Source organism: Sciurus vulgaris, assembly GCF_902686455.1.
Source record: "Sciurus vulgaris genome assembly, chromosome: 16".
Lineage (NCBI taxonomy): Eukaryota > Metazoa > Chordata > Mammalia > Rodentia > Sciuridae > Sciurus > Sciurus vulgaris.
This window is the reverse complement of record NC_136477.1, coordinates 16,459,241-16,483,156: the sequence shown is the minus strand read 5'-3', so window position 1 is coordinate 16,483,156 and position 23,916 is coordinate 16,459,241. Positions and strand designations below refer to the sequence as shown.

Genomic DNA, 23,916 nt, shown 5'->3' with positions numbered 1-23,916 from the left:
CCAGAATCCGCCTGGTGAAATGCCACAAGCACAGCCCAGTCCAGTGCATCTTCTGAACCCTCCATGTCCAGATCAGATCCATGGGTCTTAGAGTTTTTGGTAAATTCCTTCCTCTACTAATCATTCGACCCACTACCTGAGACCACAGGACTGAAGCCATGCGGGGAGCGTGGCATGCGGTGCTTCCTGAGCTTGTTTCTGAACTCTAGGTGCTCCCGGAAGGATGGTGCCCACCCAGTTCTCAGCGTCCGACCCAAAGCCCTTCTCCGTGGCACTTCCTACCCATCCCTGGGTCGTCAACACACTTTGAGAGACCCTCCCCCAGTTTACTGGGATGGTGTCTTTTATTTTATTTATTTGTGTGTTGTTAACCTGTGTTCATTGTACATGTTAACGGGGTTCAGTGTGGCATTTCCATACAGAGCGTGCTGATCGAATCCGGCCAGCCTTTTCCTGCCCTCCCTGTTTTCTGCATCCTGGTCATCAGGGTTCTACTTTCAGGTCGACTTCTTTTTAGCTCTCACATCCTCTCCATCGAAAGAAGCCACCCTGACTGGTGACTCAGGTGTCGTGTGGCAGCTCCTCTTAAGTACCAAGCACTGGGCAGACTCCTGATCAGTCCCCTCTGTAGCCAGCTGTCCTTTAGCCTTCCATTCCCTCACCGCCTAGACCCGTCTGATTGGGTGCTGGCTGTCTTGCTGTTGCTGTGTAACTGCGTGTGTGGTGCTGGGGCTGAGGCCCACGCTCTCCCGTGGGCCAGCCCCAGCCCAGTGTTCACTGCAGCTGCCTGTGCTCTCTGGGCTCTGCATTTTCACAACCATAAGCAAAAACGTTCAGAGAAAGAAGAACTTTGTCTAACTGGGCCAGCACAGACTGGTTTACTCTGCCTTTCCTGGACTCTGCTGCATGACAACAGTGCAGGGGCCACTTACGTTGTATCCAGTGTTATCAGTCATCGCGGGTGGAAGAAGCGTGGGGTTCCGTGCAGATGCAGGTCATGGTGTCCTTTGTCCTGAGTCAGTCCTCCTCAGGCACAGAGGGACGACCATATTGTTAAAACAAACTAGATGAGGCAAATGTTTCCAAAATCAAGGGCGGAGATGCTGTGGGCTTGACATGAAAGGATGGGTCTAAGGTGCGAGGCGACGTGTCCGGTCGGCCAGGGGAGGAGCCTGCTTCCACGTGCTCTCCCCGCGGGCCCTTGGAACCTGCATCAGGAGGTCGGCCCTGGTAGAAGCCAGCGGAAACTTGAGCGGGTGGCATGAGGGGCCCCATGTGCAGCAGGGCTCAGCCCATGGGTGTTGTCCTGGCTTCCAGAACAACCTTCTGAGGATGGTGCTGGTGCTCGGGTCCTGGTGGGTGACCCCTGTGCTTGCCTGGGACCCAGCCTCTCCCCGCCACAGGTCCCTGAGCACCTGCCTGTCCTGCATGCATGCGTAATGACCTGTCAGTGGTGTGCGTGCTGATACCTGAGCAGGGGGGTTGTCTTTGTCATCTTGGAGTGGGGTCAGGGACATAGAAGGATGGCATGCCAAAGCCTGCACCACCAGCTTCCCGCGACACCTTCGCTCGCAGAGAAGCTAGAAGACCAGGGAGGCTGGTGTGGGGGCCAGTGGGTTCCTGGGAGATGATCCTGCTGTGAGTGCTCAGGAGGGTCTTCTGTGCCTGCCCAGGGTTCCTCCTGGAAGAAGGCTCCCGGCTTCTCTTGACGCCCCAGGTGGCAGGGGCGAGGGCTGAAGGTGGGTGAGTCCTCTGGGTCTTCACCTCCCTCAGGCGTAAGGAGAGTAAGGTGCTGGGCAGGCAGGAGTGCTGGGGACTTGGTCAGGCCAGCATCAACCTCCCTCAACCTGAGCCTCAGTTTTCCCCTTACAGACCAGGGGTCCTCTCTGCTCTGTCATCTCCTGGAATCCTGAGGAGAGTCTGATACCAAGTGTGCGTGACCAGTACTTTGATCATTCCACCATCAAAAAGTATGTGTTCATTGAATTAACCGTTTTTAAAAAAACTTTTCAGCCAACAGTGACCTGGGTGGTGCCAGTGGCGGACAAAATGCGATTCGATGAGATCTTCCTCAAGACTGACCTGGACCTGGATGGCTATGTGAGTGGCCAGGAGGTGAAGGAGATCTTCATGCACTCGGGCCTCACCCAGAATCTTCTAGCACACATATGGTAAGGGAAGTCATGGCTGTGGGTCCCTTGGGAGAGGCCTGTGCTGGGGGAGAGGCGGTCAGTCCGTGGTCAGGGTCCTCAGCTCACTGCAGTGCCCTTTATTCTCATCCTCCTTTATTCTCATCAGGCTGAAGTGGGTCAGGTGAAATACGAGTGTAAGAGCTCCTTGCTCCCTGGGTCAGCTCTGGCAGGCACTTGGCCTCTGCCACAGCCAGCTGTGGGGCTGGCCAGGCCACACCTCTGTGGGCACAAGCAGGGCTCTGAAGCCTCCAGCGGCACTGCACTGGGTGTCAGGCCTGGGCCTCCCCAGGAGTCCTGCCTGTAAGGGCCAAGCCTGCTGTGAATGCGTTAGCTGGGTGACGCTTCAGCCTGCGCCTCAGGGCCCAGATCGGGGTCTGCCTTTTAGACACAGTGAAACGCAGCAGCCCCTGGGTGAACCTGAGACAGATGCGCCCCAGTTCCACAATAGCACCAGCACGCCCTAGGCCGCAGCGTGGAGGACGACACCAGGAGAATAGCTTGCAGGGTATATACCAACTGTGAACGACTGAGATGTGGGATAGCACTGAATCCTGAACTGGCCTATGCGTAGCGGAGGGGCAGGGCGCTTACCTAGCACACCCAAAGGCTGCGTCTGAGTCTCAGTACAGCAGCAGAACAACAGAAAGGGGAAATCGTGAACGCTCTTGGATCAGAGGGAGAAAAGCAGGGAAACCGTTCCCTGCAGGGGGTTGTGGGGGATAGAGCAGGAACAAGGTCTAGAATAATCACAAGGAAAGTTAAAATGACAGTCTCGACTGGGGTGCAGGTGGTGGAGGGGTCAGGCAGAGCTGCTGTGGAGGTAGCACACCAAGAGGAGCTACAGGCAGCCGCAAGGATGGGGGCTCTGCCCTCAGGCCCGACGCATCAGACGGGGCGTCTGGTGTTGTGTGGTTGCCATCCGCTGCCCCAGAGCCTGCTTGTCCTTTTGCGGACCCTCTGAGTGTTGGCCTTGGGGCTGTACCCCTGGAGAGATGACAGAGAGGAGGGTCAGCTGTGGGCCAGGAGCAGGCTGTGAAACCCTGCCAGAGTGAAACTGTCATACCCCCCACCTCTAACTGTGGCCTGACCAAGACATTTTCTTTCTTTTTTTTTTTTGGTACTAGGGATTGAACCCCAGGGGGCGCTCAGCCACTGCGCCACATCCCCAGCTCTTTTTATATTATCTTTTGAGACAGGGTCTCTGAGTTGCTTAGGGCCTTGCTGAGTTGCTGAGGCTGGCTTTGAATTTGGATCCTCCTGCCTCAGCCTCCTGAGCTGCCAGGATTTCAGGCGTGTGCCACCATGCCCAGCTGGCTTTTTTTTTTTTTTTTTTAACTTTTAAATTACAATTTAGAATCCAGAGCATACAATAATAATTGCAGGTCTGCATGGGTTAACAAAAATCAGAGGATAGCCTTAAATCTCTCATACATTTAGCAAACAGTGTTAGTCATCAGAATTTGCTGTTTCTTTGCTAAAAGTCATTAGTCAAAGCAAATAGACATGACAGGTCTTCAAATGACAGTGTGACCCTTCTATGTCAGATACAGTGTATAAAAGAGAGCACTTATTGGTTGTCTTTCCAGTAAACTTACGTGACTTTAATTTTATAACTTTTACATAACACTTAGACAAGGCTTAGAGAGATGCATACACATACCTAGTCACATGTCTTTTGGGCGTCAGCAATATTGTTATAACTGAAATAATAGTTGTTTGTTTAACCAGTAATCATTTAAGGCTTTAAAATAGGTACAAACCCTAATTTCTTTAAGACTTAGTTTCACCAAGTAATAAAACCTAACAAATACAAAAAAAATATTGAAAAGAGATCAGTGTTTCAGACTTTGCTTCATATCATTAAAGCTCAAATAACTTCAACTGACTATGCTAATTATAGCCAATTTAATCACAAACACAAACTTTTTGAGATTTACCTTCCACAAAATTTCTGTGACTTAGTTAGACATTCACAAATTTGCTTCCTTAATTTTGTCCTCTTTCATCTTGGACTTTAGTCCAAGAATATTACTTTACCAGACAAAATACTTTCTTATCAAGAAACATTTCTTTTACCTTCTAATTTTGAGACTAAACTATTTCCTTACCTATAGTTTTCTTTTATCTTTTTGAGTTTCAGACTTTTATTTATTTTTTGTTTGAATATCCATATATATTTTCATATATATTCCTATATGTTTATATATATTCATATGTACATGAATATACCCTAGCAGCAACCAAATTCCTGCTCAAGCATTTTCATATATATTCAGTTACATAATCATAAACTATAACTAAAACAAATTGTAAACATCCGTCTCAAAAGAAAGATAACTATATATAAATTTATATCCATTTAAAAATTTTCATGTCTATGTTTACATATATATATTTGTATTCCTATATATGGATAAAAAAGTTCAATCCCTAAACTAACCCTATTTTTCTACATTAGTCCTATATCTACAATATTCTTTAGAGAAACATCTATACATATAAACCATAACATTTTACATGGATGTACCTATGTATTTGGGATATAAATTCATAAATTCACTTAAAAACCCATAGATATTTAATATATATACTCATTTCCATAGGCATAACCCAGTTTTCACACATAATATAATAGTACTGCTTACCTTTAAACTATCCATAGATAAAAGTATATATATAAATTTTGATATATAATATTATCTCTGTATTCATGTTTATATTCATATTTATTGATATATATGTTCCATGATAACCTGTCCCCTAAATCAAAGCTATTTCTCAGAACTAAACCTAACCCTACCCATAATCATGAGCCTTTTAAGCAATAATTATAAATATTACTTTGAATATCCATATATATTTTCACATATATTTCCATATGTTTATATACATTCATACACACACACACACACACACACGTATGTATGTACCCTAATGGCCACCAAAATCCTACCCATAAATTTTCATATATATAGTTACATAATCATATCCTATATCTTACCAAAATTGTAACTATCCATCTCAAAAGAAAAATAACTATATACAAATCCATATCCATTTAAATATTTTCACATATATTTTTACATATATATTCATATTTGTATTCATATATATGGAATGAAAATGAAAATGTTCAAACGCAGTATTTTGTTGTGATCTGTTTGATTCTTGAAGTTGAGAAGTGTTTGTTTGATGTATGTAGATGCTCCATTGTTTGGGTCATAACTATTTATGATTATTATGTCTTATTGATGTATAATTCCCTTAAGCAGTATGGAATATCCTCTGTCCCTTCTGATTAACTTTGCCTTGAAGTCCACTTTATCTGATATTAGGATGGAAACCCCTACTTGTTTATGCGATCCATATGAGTGGTATGTTTTTTTCCCATCCTTTCACCTTCAGTCTATGGGTGTTTGTCTATGAGGTGAGTCTCTTAGAGACAGCATATTGTTGGGACTTGTTTTTTAATCCAATCTGCTAGTCTGTCTTTTGATTGATGAGTTTAGGCCATTAATGTTCAAGGTTATTATTGAAATATGATTTGTGTTCCTGGTCATTTTCCTTTATTTCTGCTTTTTAATTTGAATTATTTCTCTTTGATTAACTATTCCTTTAGTATAGTTCCTCTCTTCACCGGTTTTCACTTTTTTTTTTTCATTTCATCTTCGTGGAATATTTTGTTGAATATTCTGAACTTCAGGTTTTCTGATTGCAAATTCTTTTAATTTTTGTTTATCAAGGAAGGTTTTTATTTCATCTTCAAATCTGAACCTTAATTTTGCTGGATGTAGGATTGATTCTTGGTTGGCATCCATTTTCTTTCAGAGCTTGGTATATGTTATTCTAGGACCTCCTAACTTTGAGGGTCTGGGTTGAGAAATCCGCTGAGATCCATATTGGTTTCCCCTTATATGTAATCTTACGTTTTTCTCTTACAGCCTTTAAAATTCTGTCCTTATTCTATATGTTAGGCATTTTAATTTTGCTGTGATTCGATGTGGGTCTGTTGCAACTTTGCACATTTGGGGTCCTGTAAATCTCATATATTTGATTTTCCAGTTCATTGTTTAGATTTGGGAAGTTTTCTTTTTTCTTTTTTTTTTTTTTTTTAATATTTTTTTAGTTCTAGACAGACACAATACCTTTATTCATTTTATGTGGTGCTGAGGATCGAACCTAGTGACTCACATACGAGGCAAGTGGTCTACCATTGAGCCACAGTCTCAGCCCCGGGAAATTTTCTGATATTATTTCATTGAAAAGATTATGCATTCCTTTGGTTTGTGTCTCTGCGCCTTCATCTATCCCGATAAATCTAAATTTGGTCTTTTCATGTTATCCATAATTCTTTTTTTTTTTTTTTTACTATTTTTCTAGTTGTTGATGGACCTTTAACTTATTTGTATGTGGTGCTGAGAATCAAACCCAGTGCCTCACACATGCTAGGCAAGTGCTCTACCTCTGAGCTACAACCCCAGCCCATCCCATAATTCTTGGAAGTTCTGTTCATGGTTTCTTAACATCTCTCCATGGTCAACTATTTTCAAGATCATATATTTTGTCTTCATTGCCTGAGGTTCTCTGTCTTCCAAGTGGTCTAGTCTCTTGGTGATGCTTTTTATTGAATTTTTAATTTAGCTTATTGTTTCCTTCATCTCAAGGATTATTATTTTTTTTTAAGAATCTGTCTCTTCATTGAAGTGATCTTTTGCTACCGTATTTGCACTCTTACGTCATCCTTTACTTTGTAGATCAGTTTAATTATGTACATTCTAAACTCCTCAGACATTTCTTCCACTGTTGTGCTGATGGATTCTGTTGTTGGAGTATCTTGGTGTGCTTGGGGTAACTCGTTCCCTTGCTTTTTCATGTTGCTTATGTGTCTACCCATCCAGCAACATGGATCTGAGGCTGTAGAGTTTCTACCCTGTGGACTTAAGAGTGTTGCTGGAGGTTTCCAGTACTTCAGTGTTGCGGGGGAAACAAATGTATAACAACGACCAATGTAAATAATATGCAGCATTGAACCAAATAGTTCCTATTAATGAGGTCTACAATGCTAATTATCACAATAAACAAAAATGATATGATCAGTTTTTGTCTATAATAAAAACAGCAAGTTTGCAAAAGGGTTTATATTTTCAGGTGGTGAACAGGGAGAGAACAGAAGTGATATAGGATGTGATGATTATGAGGGAGGAGGAGAGAAGACAGAAGTAAAAGGTTAAAGGAAGAGTGAAAGAGAGAACAATAGAGATTGGCTGTTAGCAGAAGAAAAGAGAATCAAGGGAAACAGGTAGGAGAAAAATATATATACAGCAAAAACTTTAAAAAAATTTTTTTAAAAAGAATATAAAACAGAACTAAAATATACTAATCAAACATCCTAGTTCACAAAAAACTAATCCATGTAAAATAACTGGCTTCAGAAATGCTAGAGATAAGAAGAAAAAAATAGGAAATTGTATAAATGTTCATGTACCATTAAGGGCACAATTAAACAGTGCAAAAGAATTTTTAAAGAAGTCCTGATGAAAAGTTAAAGACTCCTTCCATCGAAGTTCAAAAGATTCTCAGCTTCTCTTCTCAGCCGTTGTCGGTGGGTCTTCTGGAGCGAGATGCGCCACGCTCTGGATTGCGGAGTGAGAGGGAATCCCTAGGCGAGTCCCTGGAGGCAGGGCTGAGCTCCGGGGCTCCAGGCTCTTTGCTGAATGCTAGTTGGTCTGGAGATTTTAGATCTACACACCTCCAGGCCCAGTACTTTTACCCTGGAAGACTTACCCCAGCGATCTCCCCTGGGTTCCACTCATGTAGTGAGCGAGCCGATTCTCAGTCCCCTAGGTCACCTGCAGACCCCATATTTTCTGGCTCAGTCTCCAAACAATCTCTCCCGCCCCGACCCTTCTGAGTTCCCGGCCAGAGCGTCTCTCTCAGCCGGTCCTGCAAGCAGTTGGATTGGAGGGGGAGGGGGAGAGCTGGGTGGGTTTCTGTGACCAGTTGTCTCCTGTGTAAACCTCCCTCCATGTTTGATTTTCTTGTCACGTAAGCACACTCTTACGTCGTGCAGCGTGTGTTTACTGGGCCTGTATTTCGAGCCAAACTCAGGTTTGCCAGGAATCGGCTTCCTCAGTTGCCGGCCCCCAGGCTGCAGCTGCAGAAGGGTTCCTTCCTTCGTTGGCCGCATGCCGCCTGGAGAGGTGGGGGTTTCTTTCCCCACACCTGGGTTTTGTGTGGTGGGTCTTTCAGGTTTGTTGGGCAATGACCTTGGTCTCTAAACACTCTGTACCCAGACACGCCTTGGGTTCCTTTAATTCCCTTATCCCTCCACTGTGCTCACGGAGGGGCCGCTCTGGATGGAGCTTCTGGCCCCACTGTGGCAGCTGTGCTGCTGGGGACTTTTTCTTATTCTATCCATTGTCCTGTGTCCCCAGTCTGCTTTGAAGGTCCAAGTTTAGGTTCCAGTAAACACCCCCCCACCCCCGCTTTTCTTTTTCACCTTGCGGAGAAGCTGCCTGTCCACTTTCTTGGTTTCACACCATGGAGTAACCAGGAACGTGACCTCCTCTGTTCCCCATCTTGGATCTCTAACCAAGGCATTTTAAAAACAACCTTTGGGCTGGGGTTGTGGCTCAGTGGTAATGCAGCACATATAAACAACAAACAACCTTTGTCAGTGGTTTTCCATGAGATCTAATCTTCCCCTGGTCTGTTCACTGACTGTGTTTGGACCCAAGTCTATTGACCACCCCGCTGGCTCTCCTTTGTTCCATATTGAAACTGTCATTGCCTGCAGTCGCCATGAGTGAGGTGGGAAGGAAGACCCGTGTGGAGTGGGTGGTGGGAGGAAGGGCAGGCTGCCTCTTCATCTCATAATGCCTGTTCCTTGATCATCTGGAGTGTCGTGCATCTTCTTACTCAAGCTCTGCAGGGCCACTGTGTGCTGCTCTTTACACACCCTATTCTCCTGACTTTGAGGGCATTAGAAAGCCAGTGAGAGGAGACACTTTAGCATGGGGGTCTGTCTTGAGCTTTGGGGCCATGGCCCCAAAGTGGTCTCTTTGAGCCCAAAAGGAGCGTCTGGTTCGTTTGGGCTGCTGTAGCTTATACACAGACAGGATGGCTTAAGTAACAGGTTCCTCACAGCCTAGAGGCTGGGAAGGCCAAGATCAAGGTTTCTGGTGAGAGCCCACGTCCTGGTTTGCAGATGTCCCTTTTGCAGTGTCCTCGCATGGCAGAGGGAGCAGAGAGCTCCAGGGTCCCTGTTACAAAGGCTCAAGCTTCCTTTGGAGGACTCTACCTCCCCACAGATCCCAAAGGTCAGGGTTTCAGCACAGTGGTTTGAGGGGGACACAGACACTTAGACCCAGCAAAGAGGGTGAGGCTGGTTGCTGCTTCCTCCATACGACAGCCCAAAACACTGCTGCTGTCTCCACGGAAAGCTGGCATCCCAGGCCATCGACACAACCTAGAGCTCAGGAGCAGGCTATGTAGAGGAGCATGTGACACTGGCCTGGCTTCCATTTCCACAGAAGTAGCCTGTCTCCTCGACACCCAGAGCAGATGATAAATGAAAGCAAGAGAGCCTTTTGGCAGCTAGTCAGCTCTTCCCAAGGGGCCCATCCCTGAGTCTGTGGGGCTTGGTGGTTCTGCAGCCTGGGTGAGAACCACTTCCTGCCCTGACAGTCCCTTGGTGGCCAGCCTTAGGGCAGGATGCTTGTCTAACGAGGTGCGCTGGGGCCAGCTGTTAGCACAGAAGACCGGGTCGGACGCACACCTCCTGAAGCATCTCTGAAGCTGTTTATTCAGAAATGAAGCTTCACGCAGGAATGGGGGACGAAGGGATGTCATGGCGCCGGGGGACCCACTTTCCTGGTGGAAAATGAGCCACTGAACAAAGAAAGGGAGTGGGTTTGTACAGGTTGTTGTGAGGGGTGGTCTAGTGAGCACGTCAGTTTCCTTGGGCAGTTTGAACTTTTGGGGGGTCGGGGGTCTGTGGGCAGCATCTGGAGAGGATTTACATGGAAGGAGATCAACGCCTCCTAGCGACATCACTGCAGGGGTGATAAACCCCCTCCCTGTCTGCAGCTGCCACCTGGAACACCTTCGTCCTGGGAGATGAGGGCTGTCAGTGCAGGGCCTTCTCACCCGTTTCCCAGGCCACGTCACCTCGGGGACTTTCCGTTTCCTTATGTATTACCAGGGACCCCAGGACTGCTTCCAGGAACAGAGATGTTAAGTTCAAAAGGTGGGGGGCCCGCCATGGTGCCCCGCTGTCCTTGCTGTTGTTGTCGTCATTTATTTAAAAGCAGGGGTTTGCTGCCTTGTACTCGTCGCAGGCAGAGCCCAGCACGTGTGACAAATGAACATCCCCACGTTTCTCCAGGGCCCTGGCCGATACAAGGCAAACTGGGAAGTTAAGCAAAGACCAGTTCGCGTTAGCTATGTATTTCATTCAGCAGAAGGTCAGTAAAGGCATCGACCCCCCTCAAGTCCTCTCGCCAGACATGGTCCCACCCTCCGAGAGAGGCACTCCAATACCGGTGAGTAGCCTGGGTACGCCCCAGTTCTCTTTGCATTGCTTCCCATCGTCTGCCACAAGGTGGCGCTGGTATCCCGCACGCGCCCCCAGTTGGTCTCGGCCCTCCCTGCAGCCCAGGCCTTCGGTCCCCTAAGTGTGGGCTAGCCCACTATTTCCCTAGGCTGGTAACCAGCCCTGTTGTTCCTACCCCCATGAACTAAAGAGAAGATGATTTTGTCCCTGGGCTCAGGACCTCCTAGTCCCTATTGTTTTGTGATGTCAGCTTGCCAGTCAGTGATTCTGTACTTGAATTTGATCCCAGGACAGTTCAAGTTCTCTTGGATCTGGGGAGTTCACTGGTGTGAAAGAGCTTGATGACATTAGCCAAGAAATCGCCCAGTTACAAAGGTATGTTGAAAACCACTCGTGCCTTGGGTCCCCTTGGTCCCCTTGTGTCCAAATCCAAAACACTCTGCCAGGTCATTATAGGAAATATCAGAGGCTTCCATGGAACCATGGTAATCGAGTTTCTTCAGAAGAGGGGAAGGGACATGGATCCTCTGAGCTCCTGAATTGCTTACAGGGCCTGAAAGATGGCAGCTTCCGTTTGCAGCTCACCAGTGTGGGCCTGCTGTGGTGACTGGTGGCCACACGCACCAACCCCTGCTGACAGAGACTCAGACGTTCAGGATGTAACGGGAGGAGGCTGGTGGCTGTGTGGTGGGCGCTGGGCGTGCAGCTGAGGAGACAAACAGTGCTTGGCATGCACACTGTGCCAGTTCCATGCTGCCTCCTGTGGGGGAAGAGCTGGGGGCCACCACAGGGGCCGAGACCTCAGTAACACTGCTGCAAGCCAGAGGGATGGCTCAACTGACTCCACATCACTCCAGACTTCTCACTGTGGCTCCCCGGGCCAGCTCTTTCTTCCCGTTCTGTCATCCAGAATGCTGTTCTACCCTGTGTCTTCACTCACGGGCAGACTCCTGAGGGAGGCCTTCCCTGGTCATCCTGTGCGGGACAGCCCCCCACATATTTATTATGACCCTTAGGTGATAGTTGTTTGTGCATTTCCTTGTCATAGTTTCTCCACTAGCCTGTGAACGGGTCCTCCGCATCCCATCAGTACTTCTGAGTGGGCCCAGTGCCCAGAAAGCAAGTAAATATGGACATAGAGCATACATGGTTTTTTATAGCTGCATAACAAAGTCACCCAACATGGAGCAGCTTAAAACAATGCAAATATATTAGCTTATAGTTCCAAAAGTCAGATATCCAGATGGGCTGGACAAGGCTCTCTATGAGGGTCTGACAGGCTGAGGGCAAGGTCAGCTAGGCTAGGGACCTCGGGGGACTCTCCACCTCTGAGCTCATCCAGGTGTTGGCAGAATCCAGATCCTTGCAGCTGTGGATCTGAGGTCTCGGTTTCCTTGCTGGGTGTCAACTGTGGCTACTCTTGTTCCTAGGAACTATCCATGTTCCTTCTTATGTAGCCCCTCCACCTTCTAAGTCCATAAGGTTACATCAAGTCCTTGTCATACTTAGGAGAACTCCAGATTCTTTGGCCACCAGATGGAGAAAGCACTCTGCTTCTAAAAGGGTGGTTGCATCGAGAGGGACATGTCATTGAATTCACAGGTCCTACCCACAGTTGGAGGGAGAGGATTATTGTATTAGTCTGTTTTCTGTTACTACAACAAAATACCTGAGACTGAGTAATGTATAAAAGAAAAGAGTTTTCTTAGTTTACAGTTTTGGAGGCTGAAATTCCAAGATGGGGTGACCCCACCTGTTCAGCCTCTGGTGAGAACCTCAGGGTGGATGGAATCACAGTGTTGTGAGGGCAATCACATGGTGAGACAGGAAGCCAGAGGGATTAGGGAGCCAGGCTTGCTGGGGGTGCTCGCTCGGGCACGCTCTCTCTTTTTTTTTTTGCAATACTGGGAATGGAACCTAGGGGTGCTCTACCTCTGAGCTACATTCCTAGTCCTTTTATAAGATAGGGTCTCACTAAGTTGTCTAGACTGCCCTCAAATTTGTGATCCTTCTGCCTCAGCTTCTTGGGTTGCTGGGGTTACAGGCGTGCTCCACTGTGCCTGGCCAGGCTTGTCGTTGTTATAAAGACTTGATCCACCGGAACTAACCAGGCTCCTTATTAATCTCCTCAAAGGCCAGCATCCCCGACTATGTGGTTATCTTGAGCCAAGCCCCACCTCTCAAAGGTTCCGTCATTTCACCAGCGCACTGGGGACCAGCTTCTAGCACATGAACCTTGAGGGGACACCCTCAGTCCATATTCATACTGACAGTCAGTGATCATGGGGTCATCCTTAGACTTCTGCCACCACAGACAGGGTTATCACGGGCATCTCTTTGTAGGGGTGCATGAAGTGGCCTCAGGCGGACGGAGAGTCATGTGTGCCATGGCAGTGGCTGACTTACTCTGCTTTCATCTATTCAGAGAGAAATACTCACTGGAACAAGACATCAGAGAAAAGGAAGAGGCAATTAGACAGAAAACCAATGAAGTGCAGGTGAGGACCTTGCTCGCTTTGGCTAGATTTACTTTGTGTTCAGTGTTGCATGCCCTGTCGGCAGCAGGGAGGCACCAGGGGTCTGTACTAGTTAGAAACGTGAACTCTTGGGAGCTTCAAAGTGATCTTTCTGATTTTTTTTTTTTTTTTTTTTTGAGATACTAGGGATGGAGCCAGAACCTCATGCATGCTGGACCAGTGTTCTGCCACTGGGCTACATCCCCATTCCCAGGCCCAAAGTGATTTTTTTTTAATATACTAAGGATTGAACCCAGAGACACTTAACCACTGAGCCACATCCTAGCCCTTTATAAATTTATTTAGAGACAGGGTCTCCATGAGTTGCTTAGGGCCTCACTAAGTTGCTGAGGCTGGCTTTGAACTTGTGATCCTTCTGCCTCAGCCTTCTGCCACTGGGTGAAATTCTCTTTTAAAGCATACAAGTCAGTAGTTTTTAGCATGTTCAGTGTGCTTGATAATCAACCTCTATGTAGTTCTAGAACATTTCCATCAACTCAAAAGAAATCCTCATAATCAGTATGACTCATCCCAATCACCGTCTCTCTTTTCTGCCTAACCCCTGGGGAGAAGTCACTTCAGATGCTTTGCCTTTGTCCACTTTTTAAATTGATTAATTCATTGATTTTTGTGTATTGGGGATTGAACCCAAGAGTGCTTTACCACTGAGCTACATCCCCCAGCTTTTTATTTTTCATTTTGAAACAGGGTCTTGCTCAGTTGCCCATGCTGGCCTGGGACTTGTAGCCCTCCTGCCTCAGCTCTCTAGTTGCTGGTGTGCGCCACTGCACCTGGCTGTCCACTTTCAGTTTGGTTATCTTGGATGGACTTCGTTTTTAACCAGTCTCAAGTCCACTTCTTGCACCTGTTCCCTAGGAATTACAAAACGACCTAGACCGGGAAACAAGCAGTCTGCAAGAGCTAGAAGCTCAGAAACAGGATGCCCAAGACCGCCTGGATGAGATGGACCAGCAGAAGGCCAAACTCCGAGACATGCTGAGCGACGTCAGGCAGAAGTGTCAGGATGAGACCCAGATGGTGAGCTCCGCCAGTCGGTGGCAGGCACTGGGGCGGGGGCCTCTCCAGGCCTTCCTGAGTGCGTGGTGGCCTGGAAACGGAATGCCCCAAGGCCTCCTCATTTAACAGAGTGCAGAGACATCCTGTGGAGAAGCGTCCACGTTTATCCTCACCTGAGTCACCCTCCTGTGTTCCTAGAGACCCTGTCATAGCGAATGCCTGTGGTGCTGTGGACCTATGCCCTGAGGACGAATCACCCTGGCCTGTGCCCTAAAATGTGGAGGGGATTCCAGGAGGCGTCTCCTCCCTCCTCTGGTGTCTGCAGTTACAAACTGGGAAGGCTGTGGCCTCAGCAACCTGTGCTGAGCTGTTAGGACCTCCTGTGTGGCTAGTGTGGGAACATTCAGCCCCTAGCCAGGGAGAGATGGCGTGTGCTTGGTCATGCTCTGCCCCTTCTGTCCTGTCTTCCTTCTGATGTAGGAAGAATTGCCATGAGGAAACCAGGCATCTGGGTGTGGCGGGTGACCGCCTCTGTGACTGAGCTGCTTTTGAGCAGGCAAAGCAAGAGTTCTTTCTCGGGGTCACATTTTATCCTCCACTGTGGCTCTTTCCTTCAGTCCTTCATTTTAACGGACACATAGCAATCGTACTTATTTCTGGGGCACAGAGTGATATTTCAGTCCATGAATACAATGTGTAACGATCTGATCAGGGTCTGGTCTTTACACAGTGAGCACTGATCACTTCTTTGTGTTGGAACACTCAGAACCCTTCTCCACTTGGTCCTTTCGAGTGTGCAGTGCAAGCTTGCTGACCAGTCAGCCGGCCGTGCTGCAGGGTGGGACCTGCTGGCCATCTCGCTCCCTTACTTCCTCCTCCACACTCTCTCCAGGCCCTGGCAGTCACTGTCCTGTTCTTCATCTCCATGAGATCAACTTTTTAACTTCCCTGTGTAAGTGAGAACATACGGGGTTGTCTTTCAGTGCCTGATCTGTGAATTCTTTTGACATCTCCTTTCAGATCTCATCCTTAAAAACCCAAATCCAATCTCAGGAATCTGACTTGAAGTCCCAGGAGGACGATCTGAACCGGGCCAAGTCTGAGTTGAATCGGTTGCAGCAGGAGGAAACCCAGCTGGAGCAGAGCATTCAGGCTGGACGTGTGCAGCTGGAGACCATCATCAAGTCTCTGAAGTCCACACAAGACGAGATCAACCAGGTACCGCTGTGGAGGCCGTGGAGGCCGGGCGTCTCTGCCGTGTGTGGCCGCGCCAGGGCTCTTCTGCCAAGCAGAGCCTTGTCCCTGAGCAGCCACATCGGCTGTGTGACTGGCTGCAGTGCCACTGAAGGTTTCCTTCCGTCTTGCCCTGTTGCCTCAGGCTCTCTTCTCGGAGGCCTGGACGAGGTTGAGCCGAGAGCGGGGCGTGCCCCAGAGCCCTGCTGACCTTGGCTCCGAGGCGGTGTGCTTCTCTTTGCCAGCCTGGCACTGTCACCTTCAGGGCTGGGTGGGAACGTTAGAACTCACCGGAGAGAAAGGGGCTGGTCCTCACAGAAGCAAGAAGGACAAGGTCTAGAAATAACTTCTGTGTCCACGCAGAGCAGCCGTCTCCACAGTGCTGAGTGAGGACACTATGTCACCAGCGTTACCCCACATGGGACCCTAGGCCAGTGCCTGGAATTGCCTGGGGCACTCCAGGATGGTGCTGGCTTCTTGGGACAGACAGCTGCTGCCTGCTGACAGAGGACAGCCCCTTCCTTGCTTTCCCGTATGTGGTAGTCAAAAGCTGCCACCCTGGCCCTTGACAAGTATCAAAATGGCTAGCCAGGTGTGGTGGCACACACCTGTAATTCCAGCAACTCAGGAGACTGAGGCAGGAGGATCACAATTTTGAGACCAGCAATTTAGTGAGGTCCTAAGCAACTTAGTGAGACCCTGTATCAAAATAAAAAATAAAGAAAGGGTTGGGGGCATGGCTCCATGGTAAAGCATTCCTGGGTTTAATCCCTGGTACCAAAATAAGTAAGAAAATGGAAACTTTGCTGTGTTTCCTTCCTGGACTGAACTAATTGCTTTGCTCTTTCTGCCAGTGTGTAAGCAAGAATTGATCGCTGGTGTGCACCACCCCATGCCGTGTGCCCGTGTTATGCCATTCTGTTAGTCACTGACTGTGGGATTTTTTCAGTCTTTTCCAACTCTTGGGAGTTTGTAGAATCCAGGTGGACCCAAGACCCACAGGTAGACAGTGGTGATAACAGTGACTGATCATAACAGCAGCTGCTGCTCATTAATGCCCACCTTGCCAGACCCCCATCATTTCTTTTCTTTTCCTTTTTCTGGCACTGGAAGTAGAGTGGGGCCAGGTGCCTGCTGGGCGAGTGCTCCACCACTGAGCCCCGGCCTCAGCTTTGGTTTCATTTTGTGACTGAGTCTTGCTAAGTTGCTCAGGCTGGCCTCAAGCTTGCTGTCCTCCTGCGTCCGCCTCCTGGCAGCCGGGATTGCAGGTGGCTTCCCCATGGCTCCTGTTGCTGCCTTGTGGAGAGGAGGAAGCCAAGGGGTGCGGCTCCCGTGTGGAGCAGGCGTGAGGCCCTCGGGCGCGCCCTGGCTCCCCGGATGCATGGAACGCCTTCTCTTCACTGGTGCCACTGTCCTCTTTTGGGAGGAGGGACAGCACGCGGCGTACTAAGACCCCGTAAAGAGAGTGCTTGTTGACGCCCAGTGCGATGGCACACTTGGGTTTTGTCCAGATTATCGAGAGTCGGCAGAACGTTGGGTGTGAACCTGGGCTCCTCTGGAGGAGCACAACGGGGCACATCTGGGTTTGCAGGTGGTCTCCTTTTCTGGTGGCAAAGACCATCTGCCCCACTCTTGTCCCAGGCCAGCTGCCCCATGTTGAGCGTCAGGAGTGAGAGCGTGTTGCCCGTCACGTGCCTCTGGCTCCCTTGACACGGCAATCTCTATCCTGCAGGCCCGAAGCAAGCTTTCCCAGCTGCACGAGAGCCGCCTGGACGCCCACCGGAGCCTCGAGCAGCACGAGCAGGCGCTGGGCGGAGCCCGTGGCGCCAGCCTCACCGACCTGGCCACCCTCAGTGACGGCGTCTCCCTGGCAGAAAGGGGCAGTTTTGGAGCCATGGTAAAGGTTGAATAAATGTGTTAGAGTCGCACCGGGATCTGCCCCCTCAGGAGCTGCACGTGGCCCACCGTGGTTCTGTTCGCCCGTAGGCTGTCTCTTGTTTTGCTTCCATCTTGTGTGTTCATGCTGGCCTGCAGCCCTGGTGGGTGACCGTACTCCTTCCTGGTGTCCAGGACAAAGCCTGTGAAAGGCCTGGATCCTTTGCAAAATCCCTTTCTCCTTTTTTTTTTGTATGTGGTGCTGGGGATGAAACTCAGGCCCTTGTACGTGCTAGGCGAGCGCTTTACCCCCGAGCCTTACCCAGCCTGTAAAATACATTTTTAAAGACTCCCATAGAAGCATTTACAGTGGTCCAAGCACCCATATCCGGAGGGCTTCTTGAACTAGCCAGAATTGATGTGGTCTCTTCATTCCCTGTGTGTGGTCCCCTAACCGGGCACCTGGGGGATGCTTGTGTATGTGTGTTTCCATCAGGAACACCTTGAATATCAAGTGGGTCCGTAAAGAGTAAAAGACCGGCAGACAGCCCTCCCAAGGCATTACTGTTTTGACCACAAATTGGCTTCTTTCCTGATATTTTGGTTACATTTAAAACTTAGCACTTTGAGACCTTGTATTCCGCAGCTGCGGTCAAGCCCTGGGTGGGCTCTCGGGCCAGATACCCAGACGTGTGTGACCCTTCCCGCAGCTCCTTGTTTGTGCCCGAGCCCAGGCCTGTGTGGCGTCCGTCATGTGGCTAGCGCGTGGGTCTCTGCTGTCGAGGGAGCCGCTGGGCGGGTGGCCTGGTATCTTCCCGGCGCTCTGCTGCCCTTAGCCGTTCTCCGTGCGCTGCCAGCTGCCTCTTCCAGGCTCTGCCTGAGTCCTGCTCTCTGCTTCTTGGATTCACCCTCCTTCTTTGGGTGATAACGCAGCCTCGCTCTACTCAGAGACTTGCCTCTCTGTTCCTTTCTTGATGTGTTTCTCTCCTTCCTGCCAAGTACTTGGTTCCAAGGATTTCCAGGGACGCACGTGCCTCCCTGGACTTTAGAAGACTGTCGGTGTTCGCACCTGCCTCTTGTCTCTGGCCCACACTCCTCTGTCATCCTCAGCCTCTCTCCCCTTGTGGACTGCAGCGGGGGTCCTGTCCAGCCCGGGCCTCATCAGCTTAGTCTCAATTCAAGCAGCAAGCACTCCTTGGTGAATTCCGTGGGCCCGGGTTTCACGCTTTGCTCCCGGCTGTCCTTGGTGTGTGAGTTTCTGCCTCACGGCCTGCTCTTGGTTTTCTTGTCTGGATTGTCCCCTCGCATAGCTGGCTTGTCCTGTGGGCCTAGTCCAGGGAAGAGCTCCCTCTTCTGTGGGTTTTATAAGATTGGTTGCCTTGGATATAAGTTGGCAATGAGGTGACATTTTACAGCTAGCCGGGGACTCTCAAGTTTTGTTTTTTTTTTTTTTTTAACCTTGTTATTTCTGTTTATTTTCTAAGCGGGGCCAAGTTTACACAGTAGTCAGTCACTCATGGAACGTACACGTCAGCTGTGTTACATAGAAACCCGCAACCGGTGTCTGAAAGAAAAACTATCTTGTACAAATACAATTTCTAAAGCAGTTTTTGGGTTTGTTTCCATTTTTTAATAAGCCGTTTGAAGAGGGGGGTCTTTTGTTCACCACTACATTCCGAGACTGCTCCAGAGCAGAGTCCGTTCTCTTAGTTCTCCTGGGGGCGCGGTCGGGGGTGAGAACAGTGTGACAGAATGGCCTGTCGATAACTTCGTATGGTCCGTCCTCCTCAGATCACCAGCGTTAAGCTCATGGGATGTGACCTTGTCCGACATGCAGGATTCTTAAAGCCGTACTTATTTACTTGTTTGTTTATTTTGTGATGCTGGGGTGGAGCCCGGGGCCTCCCGCACGTGAGACCAGCGCTGTCCCGCTGAGCCGCCCAGCCCACAGCCACGGTCTCTCCTTGACTCGTCTGGTCGTGAGAACGTGTTCCTTCTCCTCACCCCGCCAGCCCGTCTTGGGAGAGAAGTAATCAGTGGTCCACACCTACACCTCACCGAGAGCCTGTTGTGACAGATGGGGCCATCTGTCACAGCCGGCCCTGGTGGCATGCCCAAGCTGGCTCCTAGGGACTCTTCCACAGTGGGCCACTAAATAGTGACTTGCCAGCAGGTTGTTGACCTTCAGAGGTGTGAGTCACCTCGGGCCCCAGCACGTCAGTGCCCAGCAGGGCTTTCTCAGAGCTTGCTGCCGAGCGCTGCCGGCACTTGTAAGGGAAGTGACGTCACAGCAACATCAGCACCCCGAGGCCCGGGCCTGTTTGCTACGAAGGGCAGAAGGTGACTGCTGGCTGAGCTTGCTCCAGACCTTACCTTCCGTGGAGCAAAGGGGCGTGTCATTCATCCTAAGAGCCAGGCACCACGTGGCCCTTCAGTCTAGGACCCACTGTGTGTTACAGCCGCGGTCCTTAGGTCACATCCATCGGTGACATCCCAGCTAGTTTGTGTACATACTCTAACAGTCACATGACGACAAAACCGCCTGGTGACAGCTGGCGGCATCCCTGTTGATAGCAGCACAGGGCTGCACTGGTCTGCTGTGCTTGGGTCCCCCAGCTGGCACGTGCTCAACTCTCTTGGGGGACGCCGTAGGTGTGGCCTGGAGCGTCTACTTGACGGGAAGTCCCGTTTTCCACACTGCGCCTGCGGAATGGGATGAAAGTCTCCTTCCTGTGCCTTGACCATCGCATCCTGCCAGTCTTCTTTCTCTTTCGATGGTGTGGGGATGGAGTCCAGGGTCTCCCGCAGGCTCAGCCCCTGCTGCTGTCTCCTGGCTCCTCCTCTGCAAGGGAAGGCACCAGTTCCTCTTGAGAGTGAGCTTGCAGGCCAGCTGTCAAAGCAGCACTCACAGCCAGCGTTCCCAGAACCTCGTTCTTCTGCACTGTCCTACCCTGGTGTTCGCATTCTTCCATGCGTTACTCAGAACCCGAAGAAAAGGACCAGCTTGTTAATAAATGCCACTTAACAGCTAAGTGGGAGCTTTCACTGTGTGCCCAAGTTGTCACTCTTAAGCTCAGGACTTTATGCAGGTCCTCATCCCTCTCTCTTCTTTTGGAATAAGCACGCTGCTCATCCATGGTGCCGTGAGAGAGGTTTTAGCTTCTCCCTGGCATGTTGGCTTCCTGAGGTCAGGACTGCTCCATCTTTCCTCTGTGCCCCTGAGCCCTGTGGGTCACAAGTGGGATGTGTGCTTATTGTCGTCAGTACCCTGGCATCCACAGAACCCACATACCCCGCCAGGTGCGGTACAGTGGGCCTCTGTGCTTGACTTGCCTGAGCACCCAGCTCAGTCTCCCCACCTTGAAGCTTTGTGGTTGGAGACTCCAGGTAATCTACCCCAGGTAAGAAAATGGTTCTGCGTTCTTCCAAAGCCAGGCTGAGGAAGAGGCCTGCTGGCCCCTTCGTCCTCCTTCACAGCCCAGATCCGTGGCTTTCTCTTTCTCAGTACCTCTGGGAACCATCTTGTGGCCCAAGTCAGCTACCCCAGGTGGAATTAGCCTTGTTTAGAAAATTTCTTTTAGACCTTTAATGTCATTTCCCCAAACCATTGCCTGCGTTGTCACAGAAGCCCTGGCTTTGAAGTGACGTGGACTTGGTTGTTTGGAATACTGGATGGGTTTGCCAGCCCCACAGATGCAGATGGATCTGCCAAATCGAGGAGGGGTAGTATGCGTTTTTAAATATCACAGGGAAACAGTCATGTTTTCACTGAGGGTGTGTCTTCAAGCAAAATATGCCCCCTGTTTCTAAACCAAGCATGCTGTTCCAGGGCTGTCACAAACTCACCCCCTTTTGGGCCATTTTCCACTATGAAAATATGCTTTTCAAAAGTAAATGTTTTTTTCTTCTGGTTTGAATGTGCTTACTTATTTCTAGAAATAAGCACCTTTTTTAAAAAATGCAAAGTGCTGTCTACGCTTCAGTAGTTCTAACTGCATAAGTCCTCATTTCCTCCCGTGGTGGAAACAGCCCGCATGCTTCTTGGTGTAGGAACGGTACTTTTTTTTGGTACCAGGGATTGAACTCAGGGGCACTTAACCACTGAGCCACCTCCCCAGCCCTTTGTGTATTTTGTATTTTGAGACAGGGTCTTGCCAAGTTGCAACTGTACATCTGTAAGTGCCCACATAGCTGCATGTTCACTGAGACAAGGTAATGGAGGGAGCGCACGCTGTCCCAGTGAGGCCCGTGCTCTGGCTGCTGGGTGACTTTACACCTCCTTTATGACATTTACAAAAATGCTGTGTATATATTTTTTAATTCAATGGTTTAATTTTTGTTGTTTTTTGAGACTGGGTGTCACTGTGTTGCCTGGGCTATCCTCAAACTACTGGGCCCAAGTGCTCCTTCTGCCTCAGCCTCCCGAGTAGCTGGGCTGCAGGTGTGCACCCCTGCCCTGGCAGTAAACAAACGAAGTTTAATGGTGGCAAACTAGATAAGATGAGAACCGACCATCTTCGCCATTCCGAGTGCACAGTTCCGCAGTGTCCAGCACACTCGCTTTGTGTACAGCCGTCACTACCACCCATCTCCAGACCTGGCCCATTTCCTCAAACTGGAACTCTGTCCCACTCAATACTTGCTCCCCATTCCCTCCTGCTCAGCCTTTGGCATCTACCTTTCTACTTTCTGTTTCTATGAATTTGATGACTCTAGGGACCTGTGAGTGGGATCAGTGGTCTTTTTGCGATCAGCTTATTTCCACCTAGCATGATATCCTAAAGGTTCATCCACATTGTAGCATTTATCAGTTTTCTTTTTTGTGGTTAAATAATATTCCATTACATGGATGGACCACATTTGTTTATTTATTTATCCACTGATGGACATTTGGGTTGTTTCCACTTAAATCAATTTTTATTGTAGAATGTTTTATTAAATGTATAGGAAAATTGCAAAGATAGTGCAGAATTTCTACAGAATTTCTACGTACCCCACACTCAGAGTCCCTTATGGTACATTTGTCACAACTAGTGAACCAGTGGTAAAAGTCATTAACTAAAGCCCACATTTCAGTGATTTTTTTTTTTTTTTCAAGTCATTCTTAGGGTCACACTACTTCAAATGGAGATGCAAGTTAGGTATAGAATTCTGTACTTTAACTGCTTTAAATCTGAAATAACAAAACCTCTGTCCTGTTTCTTCACAACATTCTAGGACGACCCTTTCAAAAATAAAACCTTGTTATTTAGCAACAACACGCAAGAACTGCATCCGGACCCTTTCCAGGCAGAGGACCCCTTCAAATCTGACCCATTTAAAGGAGCTGACCCCTTCAAAGGTATCTCACTTGGAACCCACTTTCCCATTGAAGGACTGTTTATTCTGTGCCATTTGAAGTTGTCAGATGGCAGAAAAGCTAGGAAATTGTACCGTGTGAGAGAGGAGGAAAGATGTTCCTCGTGCTTGTGGAAATCTCGACTTTCTATCTCACACGAAGCCTCGAGCTAGCCTGGGAAGGGCTCCCGGCAGGTCTCCCAGGCGAGGGCAGCTGCGCTGGCCCTTCGGTCCCCAGCGCTTCAGTCTCCTAGTCTCTCAGCAGGCGGACTCCTCTGTGTTCACCTCACGGGTTCATACGCCAGAGCAGTGGTTGTGAAAGTCAGTCCCTAGCAGACCCCAGGTCCCTACGTCAGCCAAGCTCTTAATCATGAGTTTACCCAGAGTCACCATGAGTCAAGAATAACAAGGAAAAAATCTGGAAACAAGGTTTCCTATCTTCTCTGCATTTCTCAGAGCCAAAGAGTACTTCCAAGAAGTCTCTCTGTACATTCCTGAGAAAAGGCCAAGCTAGGGAGGAGGAGTGGGAGTTCCCTCTGAGTTTCAGACCTGGGTGGGAAGCATCTTGGGTCTAAGTGACGGATTGGGCAGCTGCTGAAGCTCAGGTGTGCTGTTTCTTGTGTCTCCTGGGGCTGCTGGGGCTGCTGGGGACGCGGGGACTGGGATCGCCCCAGGGTTCCATGTCCTCTTGCCGAGGGAGGTGGGGGGGCCGTGAGATGGAAGGAGAGAGGAGGGTGGGTGTTCCCAGCGCTGGCCCTTGCCAGCGAGCCACCACACCTAACCTTCCATCTTAAGTGTCCTCACCAAGAAAAACCACCTCGACCAGCTACCCCACCTGCTCCCCAATTTTCCTGTGCCAAGAAAGGGAAATAGCAGGCCGGACGCGACAGAGAAGGAAACCTTGCCGTCTCCTAAGTCAGGCAGGGGGGAGCAGTGAGAGCCCGTGGGGGGCAGCTGTGTCCGTGCCACCTGCTTCCTGGGCTGTTCTCTTCCCACCGAGCTCATCATTTCTCTCTCCAATCCAGGTGACCCGTTCCAGAATGACCCCTTTGCCGAACAACAGACTGCGTCGACAGGTAAGGCCCTTGTGGAGTGTTTCCCGAACAGCTCCGTAGAATATGTCCAGCCTTCGTTCGGTCGAGGAACACGAGAAAGCCCCCGCCTCCCTGGCAGTTCTGAGAGTGAGCCAAGG

At 49.2% G+C, this 23,916-nt stretch overlaps 1 protein-coding gene across 11 annotated transcripts in view; it reads left to right on the top strand.

The window, feature by feature from the left end:
- EPS15L1 (epidermal growth factor receptor pathway substrate 15 like 1) overlaps positions 1-23,916 on the top strand; it is a 93,475-nt gene that overhangs the window by 36,074 nt on the left and 33,485 nt on the right. For 10 of the 11 annotated variants that reach the window (XM_079114966.1, XM_079114965.1, XM_079114963.1 and 7 more), the window contains exons 10-18: positions 2,014-2,171; positions 10,579-10,735; positions 11,036-11,121; positions 13,172-13,244; positions 14,139-14,300; positions 15,300-15,497; positions 17,245-17,409; positions 22,605-22,728; positions 23,750-23,800. In XM_079114966.1, the coding sequence (XP_078971092.1) occupies positions 2,014-2,171; positions 10,579-10,735; positions 11,036-11,121; positions 13,172-13,244; positions 14,139-14,300; positions 15,300-15,497; positions 17,245-17,409; positions 22,605-22,728; positions 23,750-23,800 (1,174 nt within the window). Of the gene's footprint in view, positions 1-2,013; positions 2,172-10,578; positions 10,736-11,035; positions 11,122-13,171; positions 13,245-14,138; positions 14,301-15,299; positions 15,498-17,244; positions 18,821-22,604; positions 22,729-23,749; positions 23,801-23,916 lie in introns of all 11 variants that reach the window. The other variant, XR_013759850.1, reaches the window with a different exon arrangement.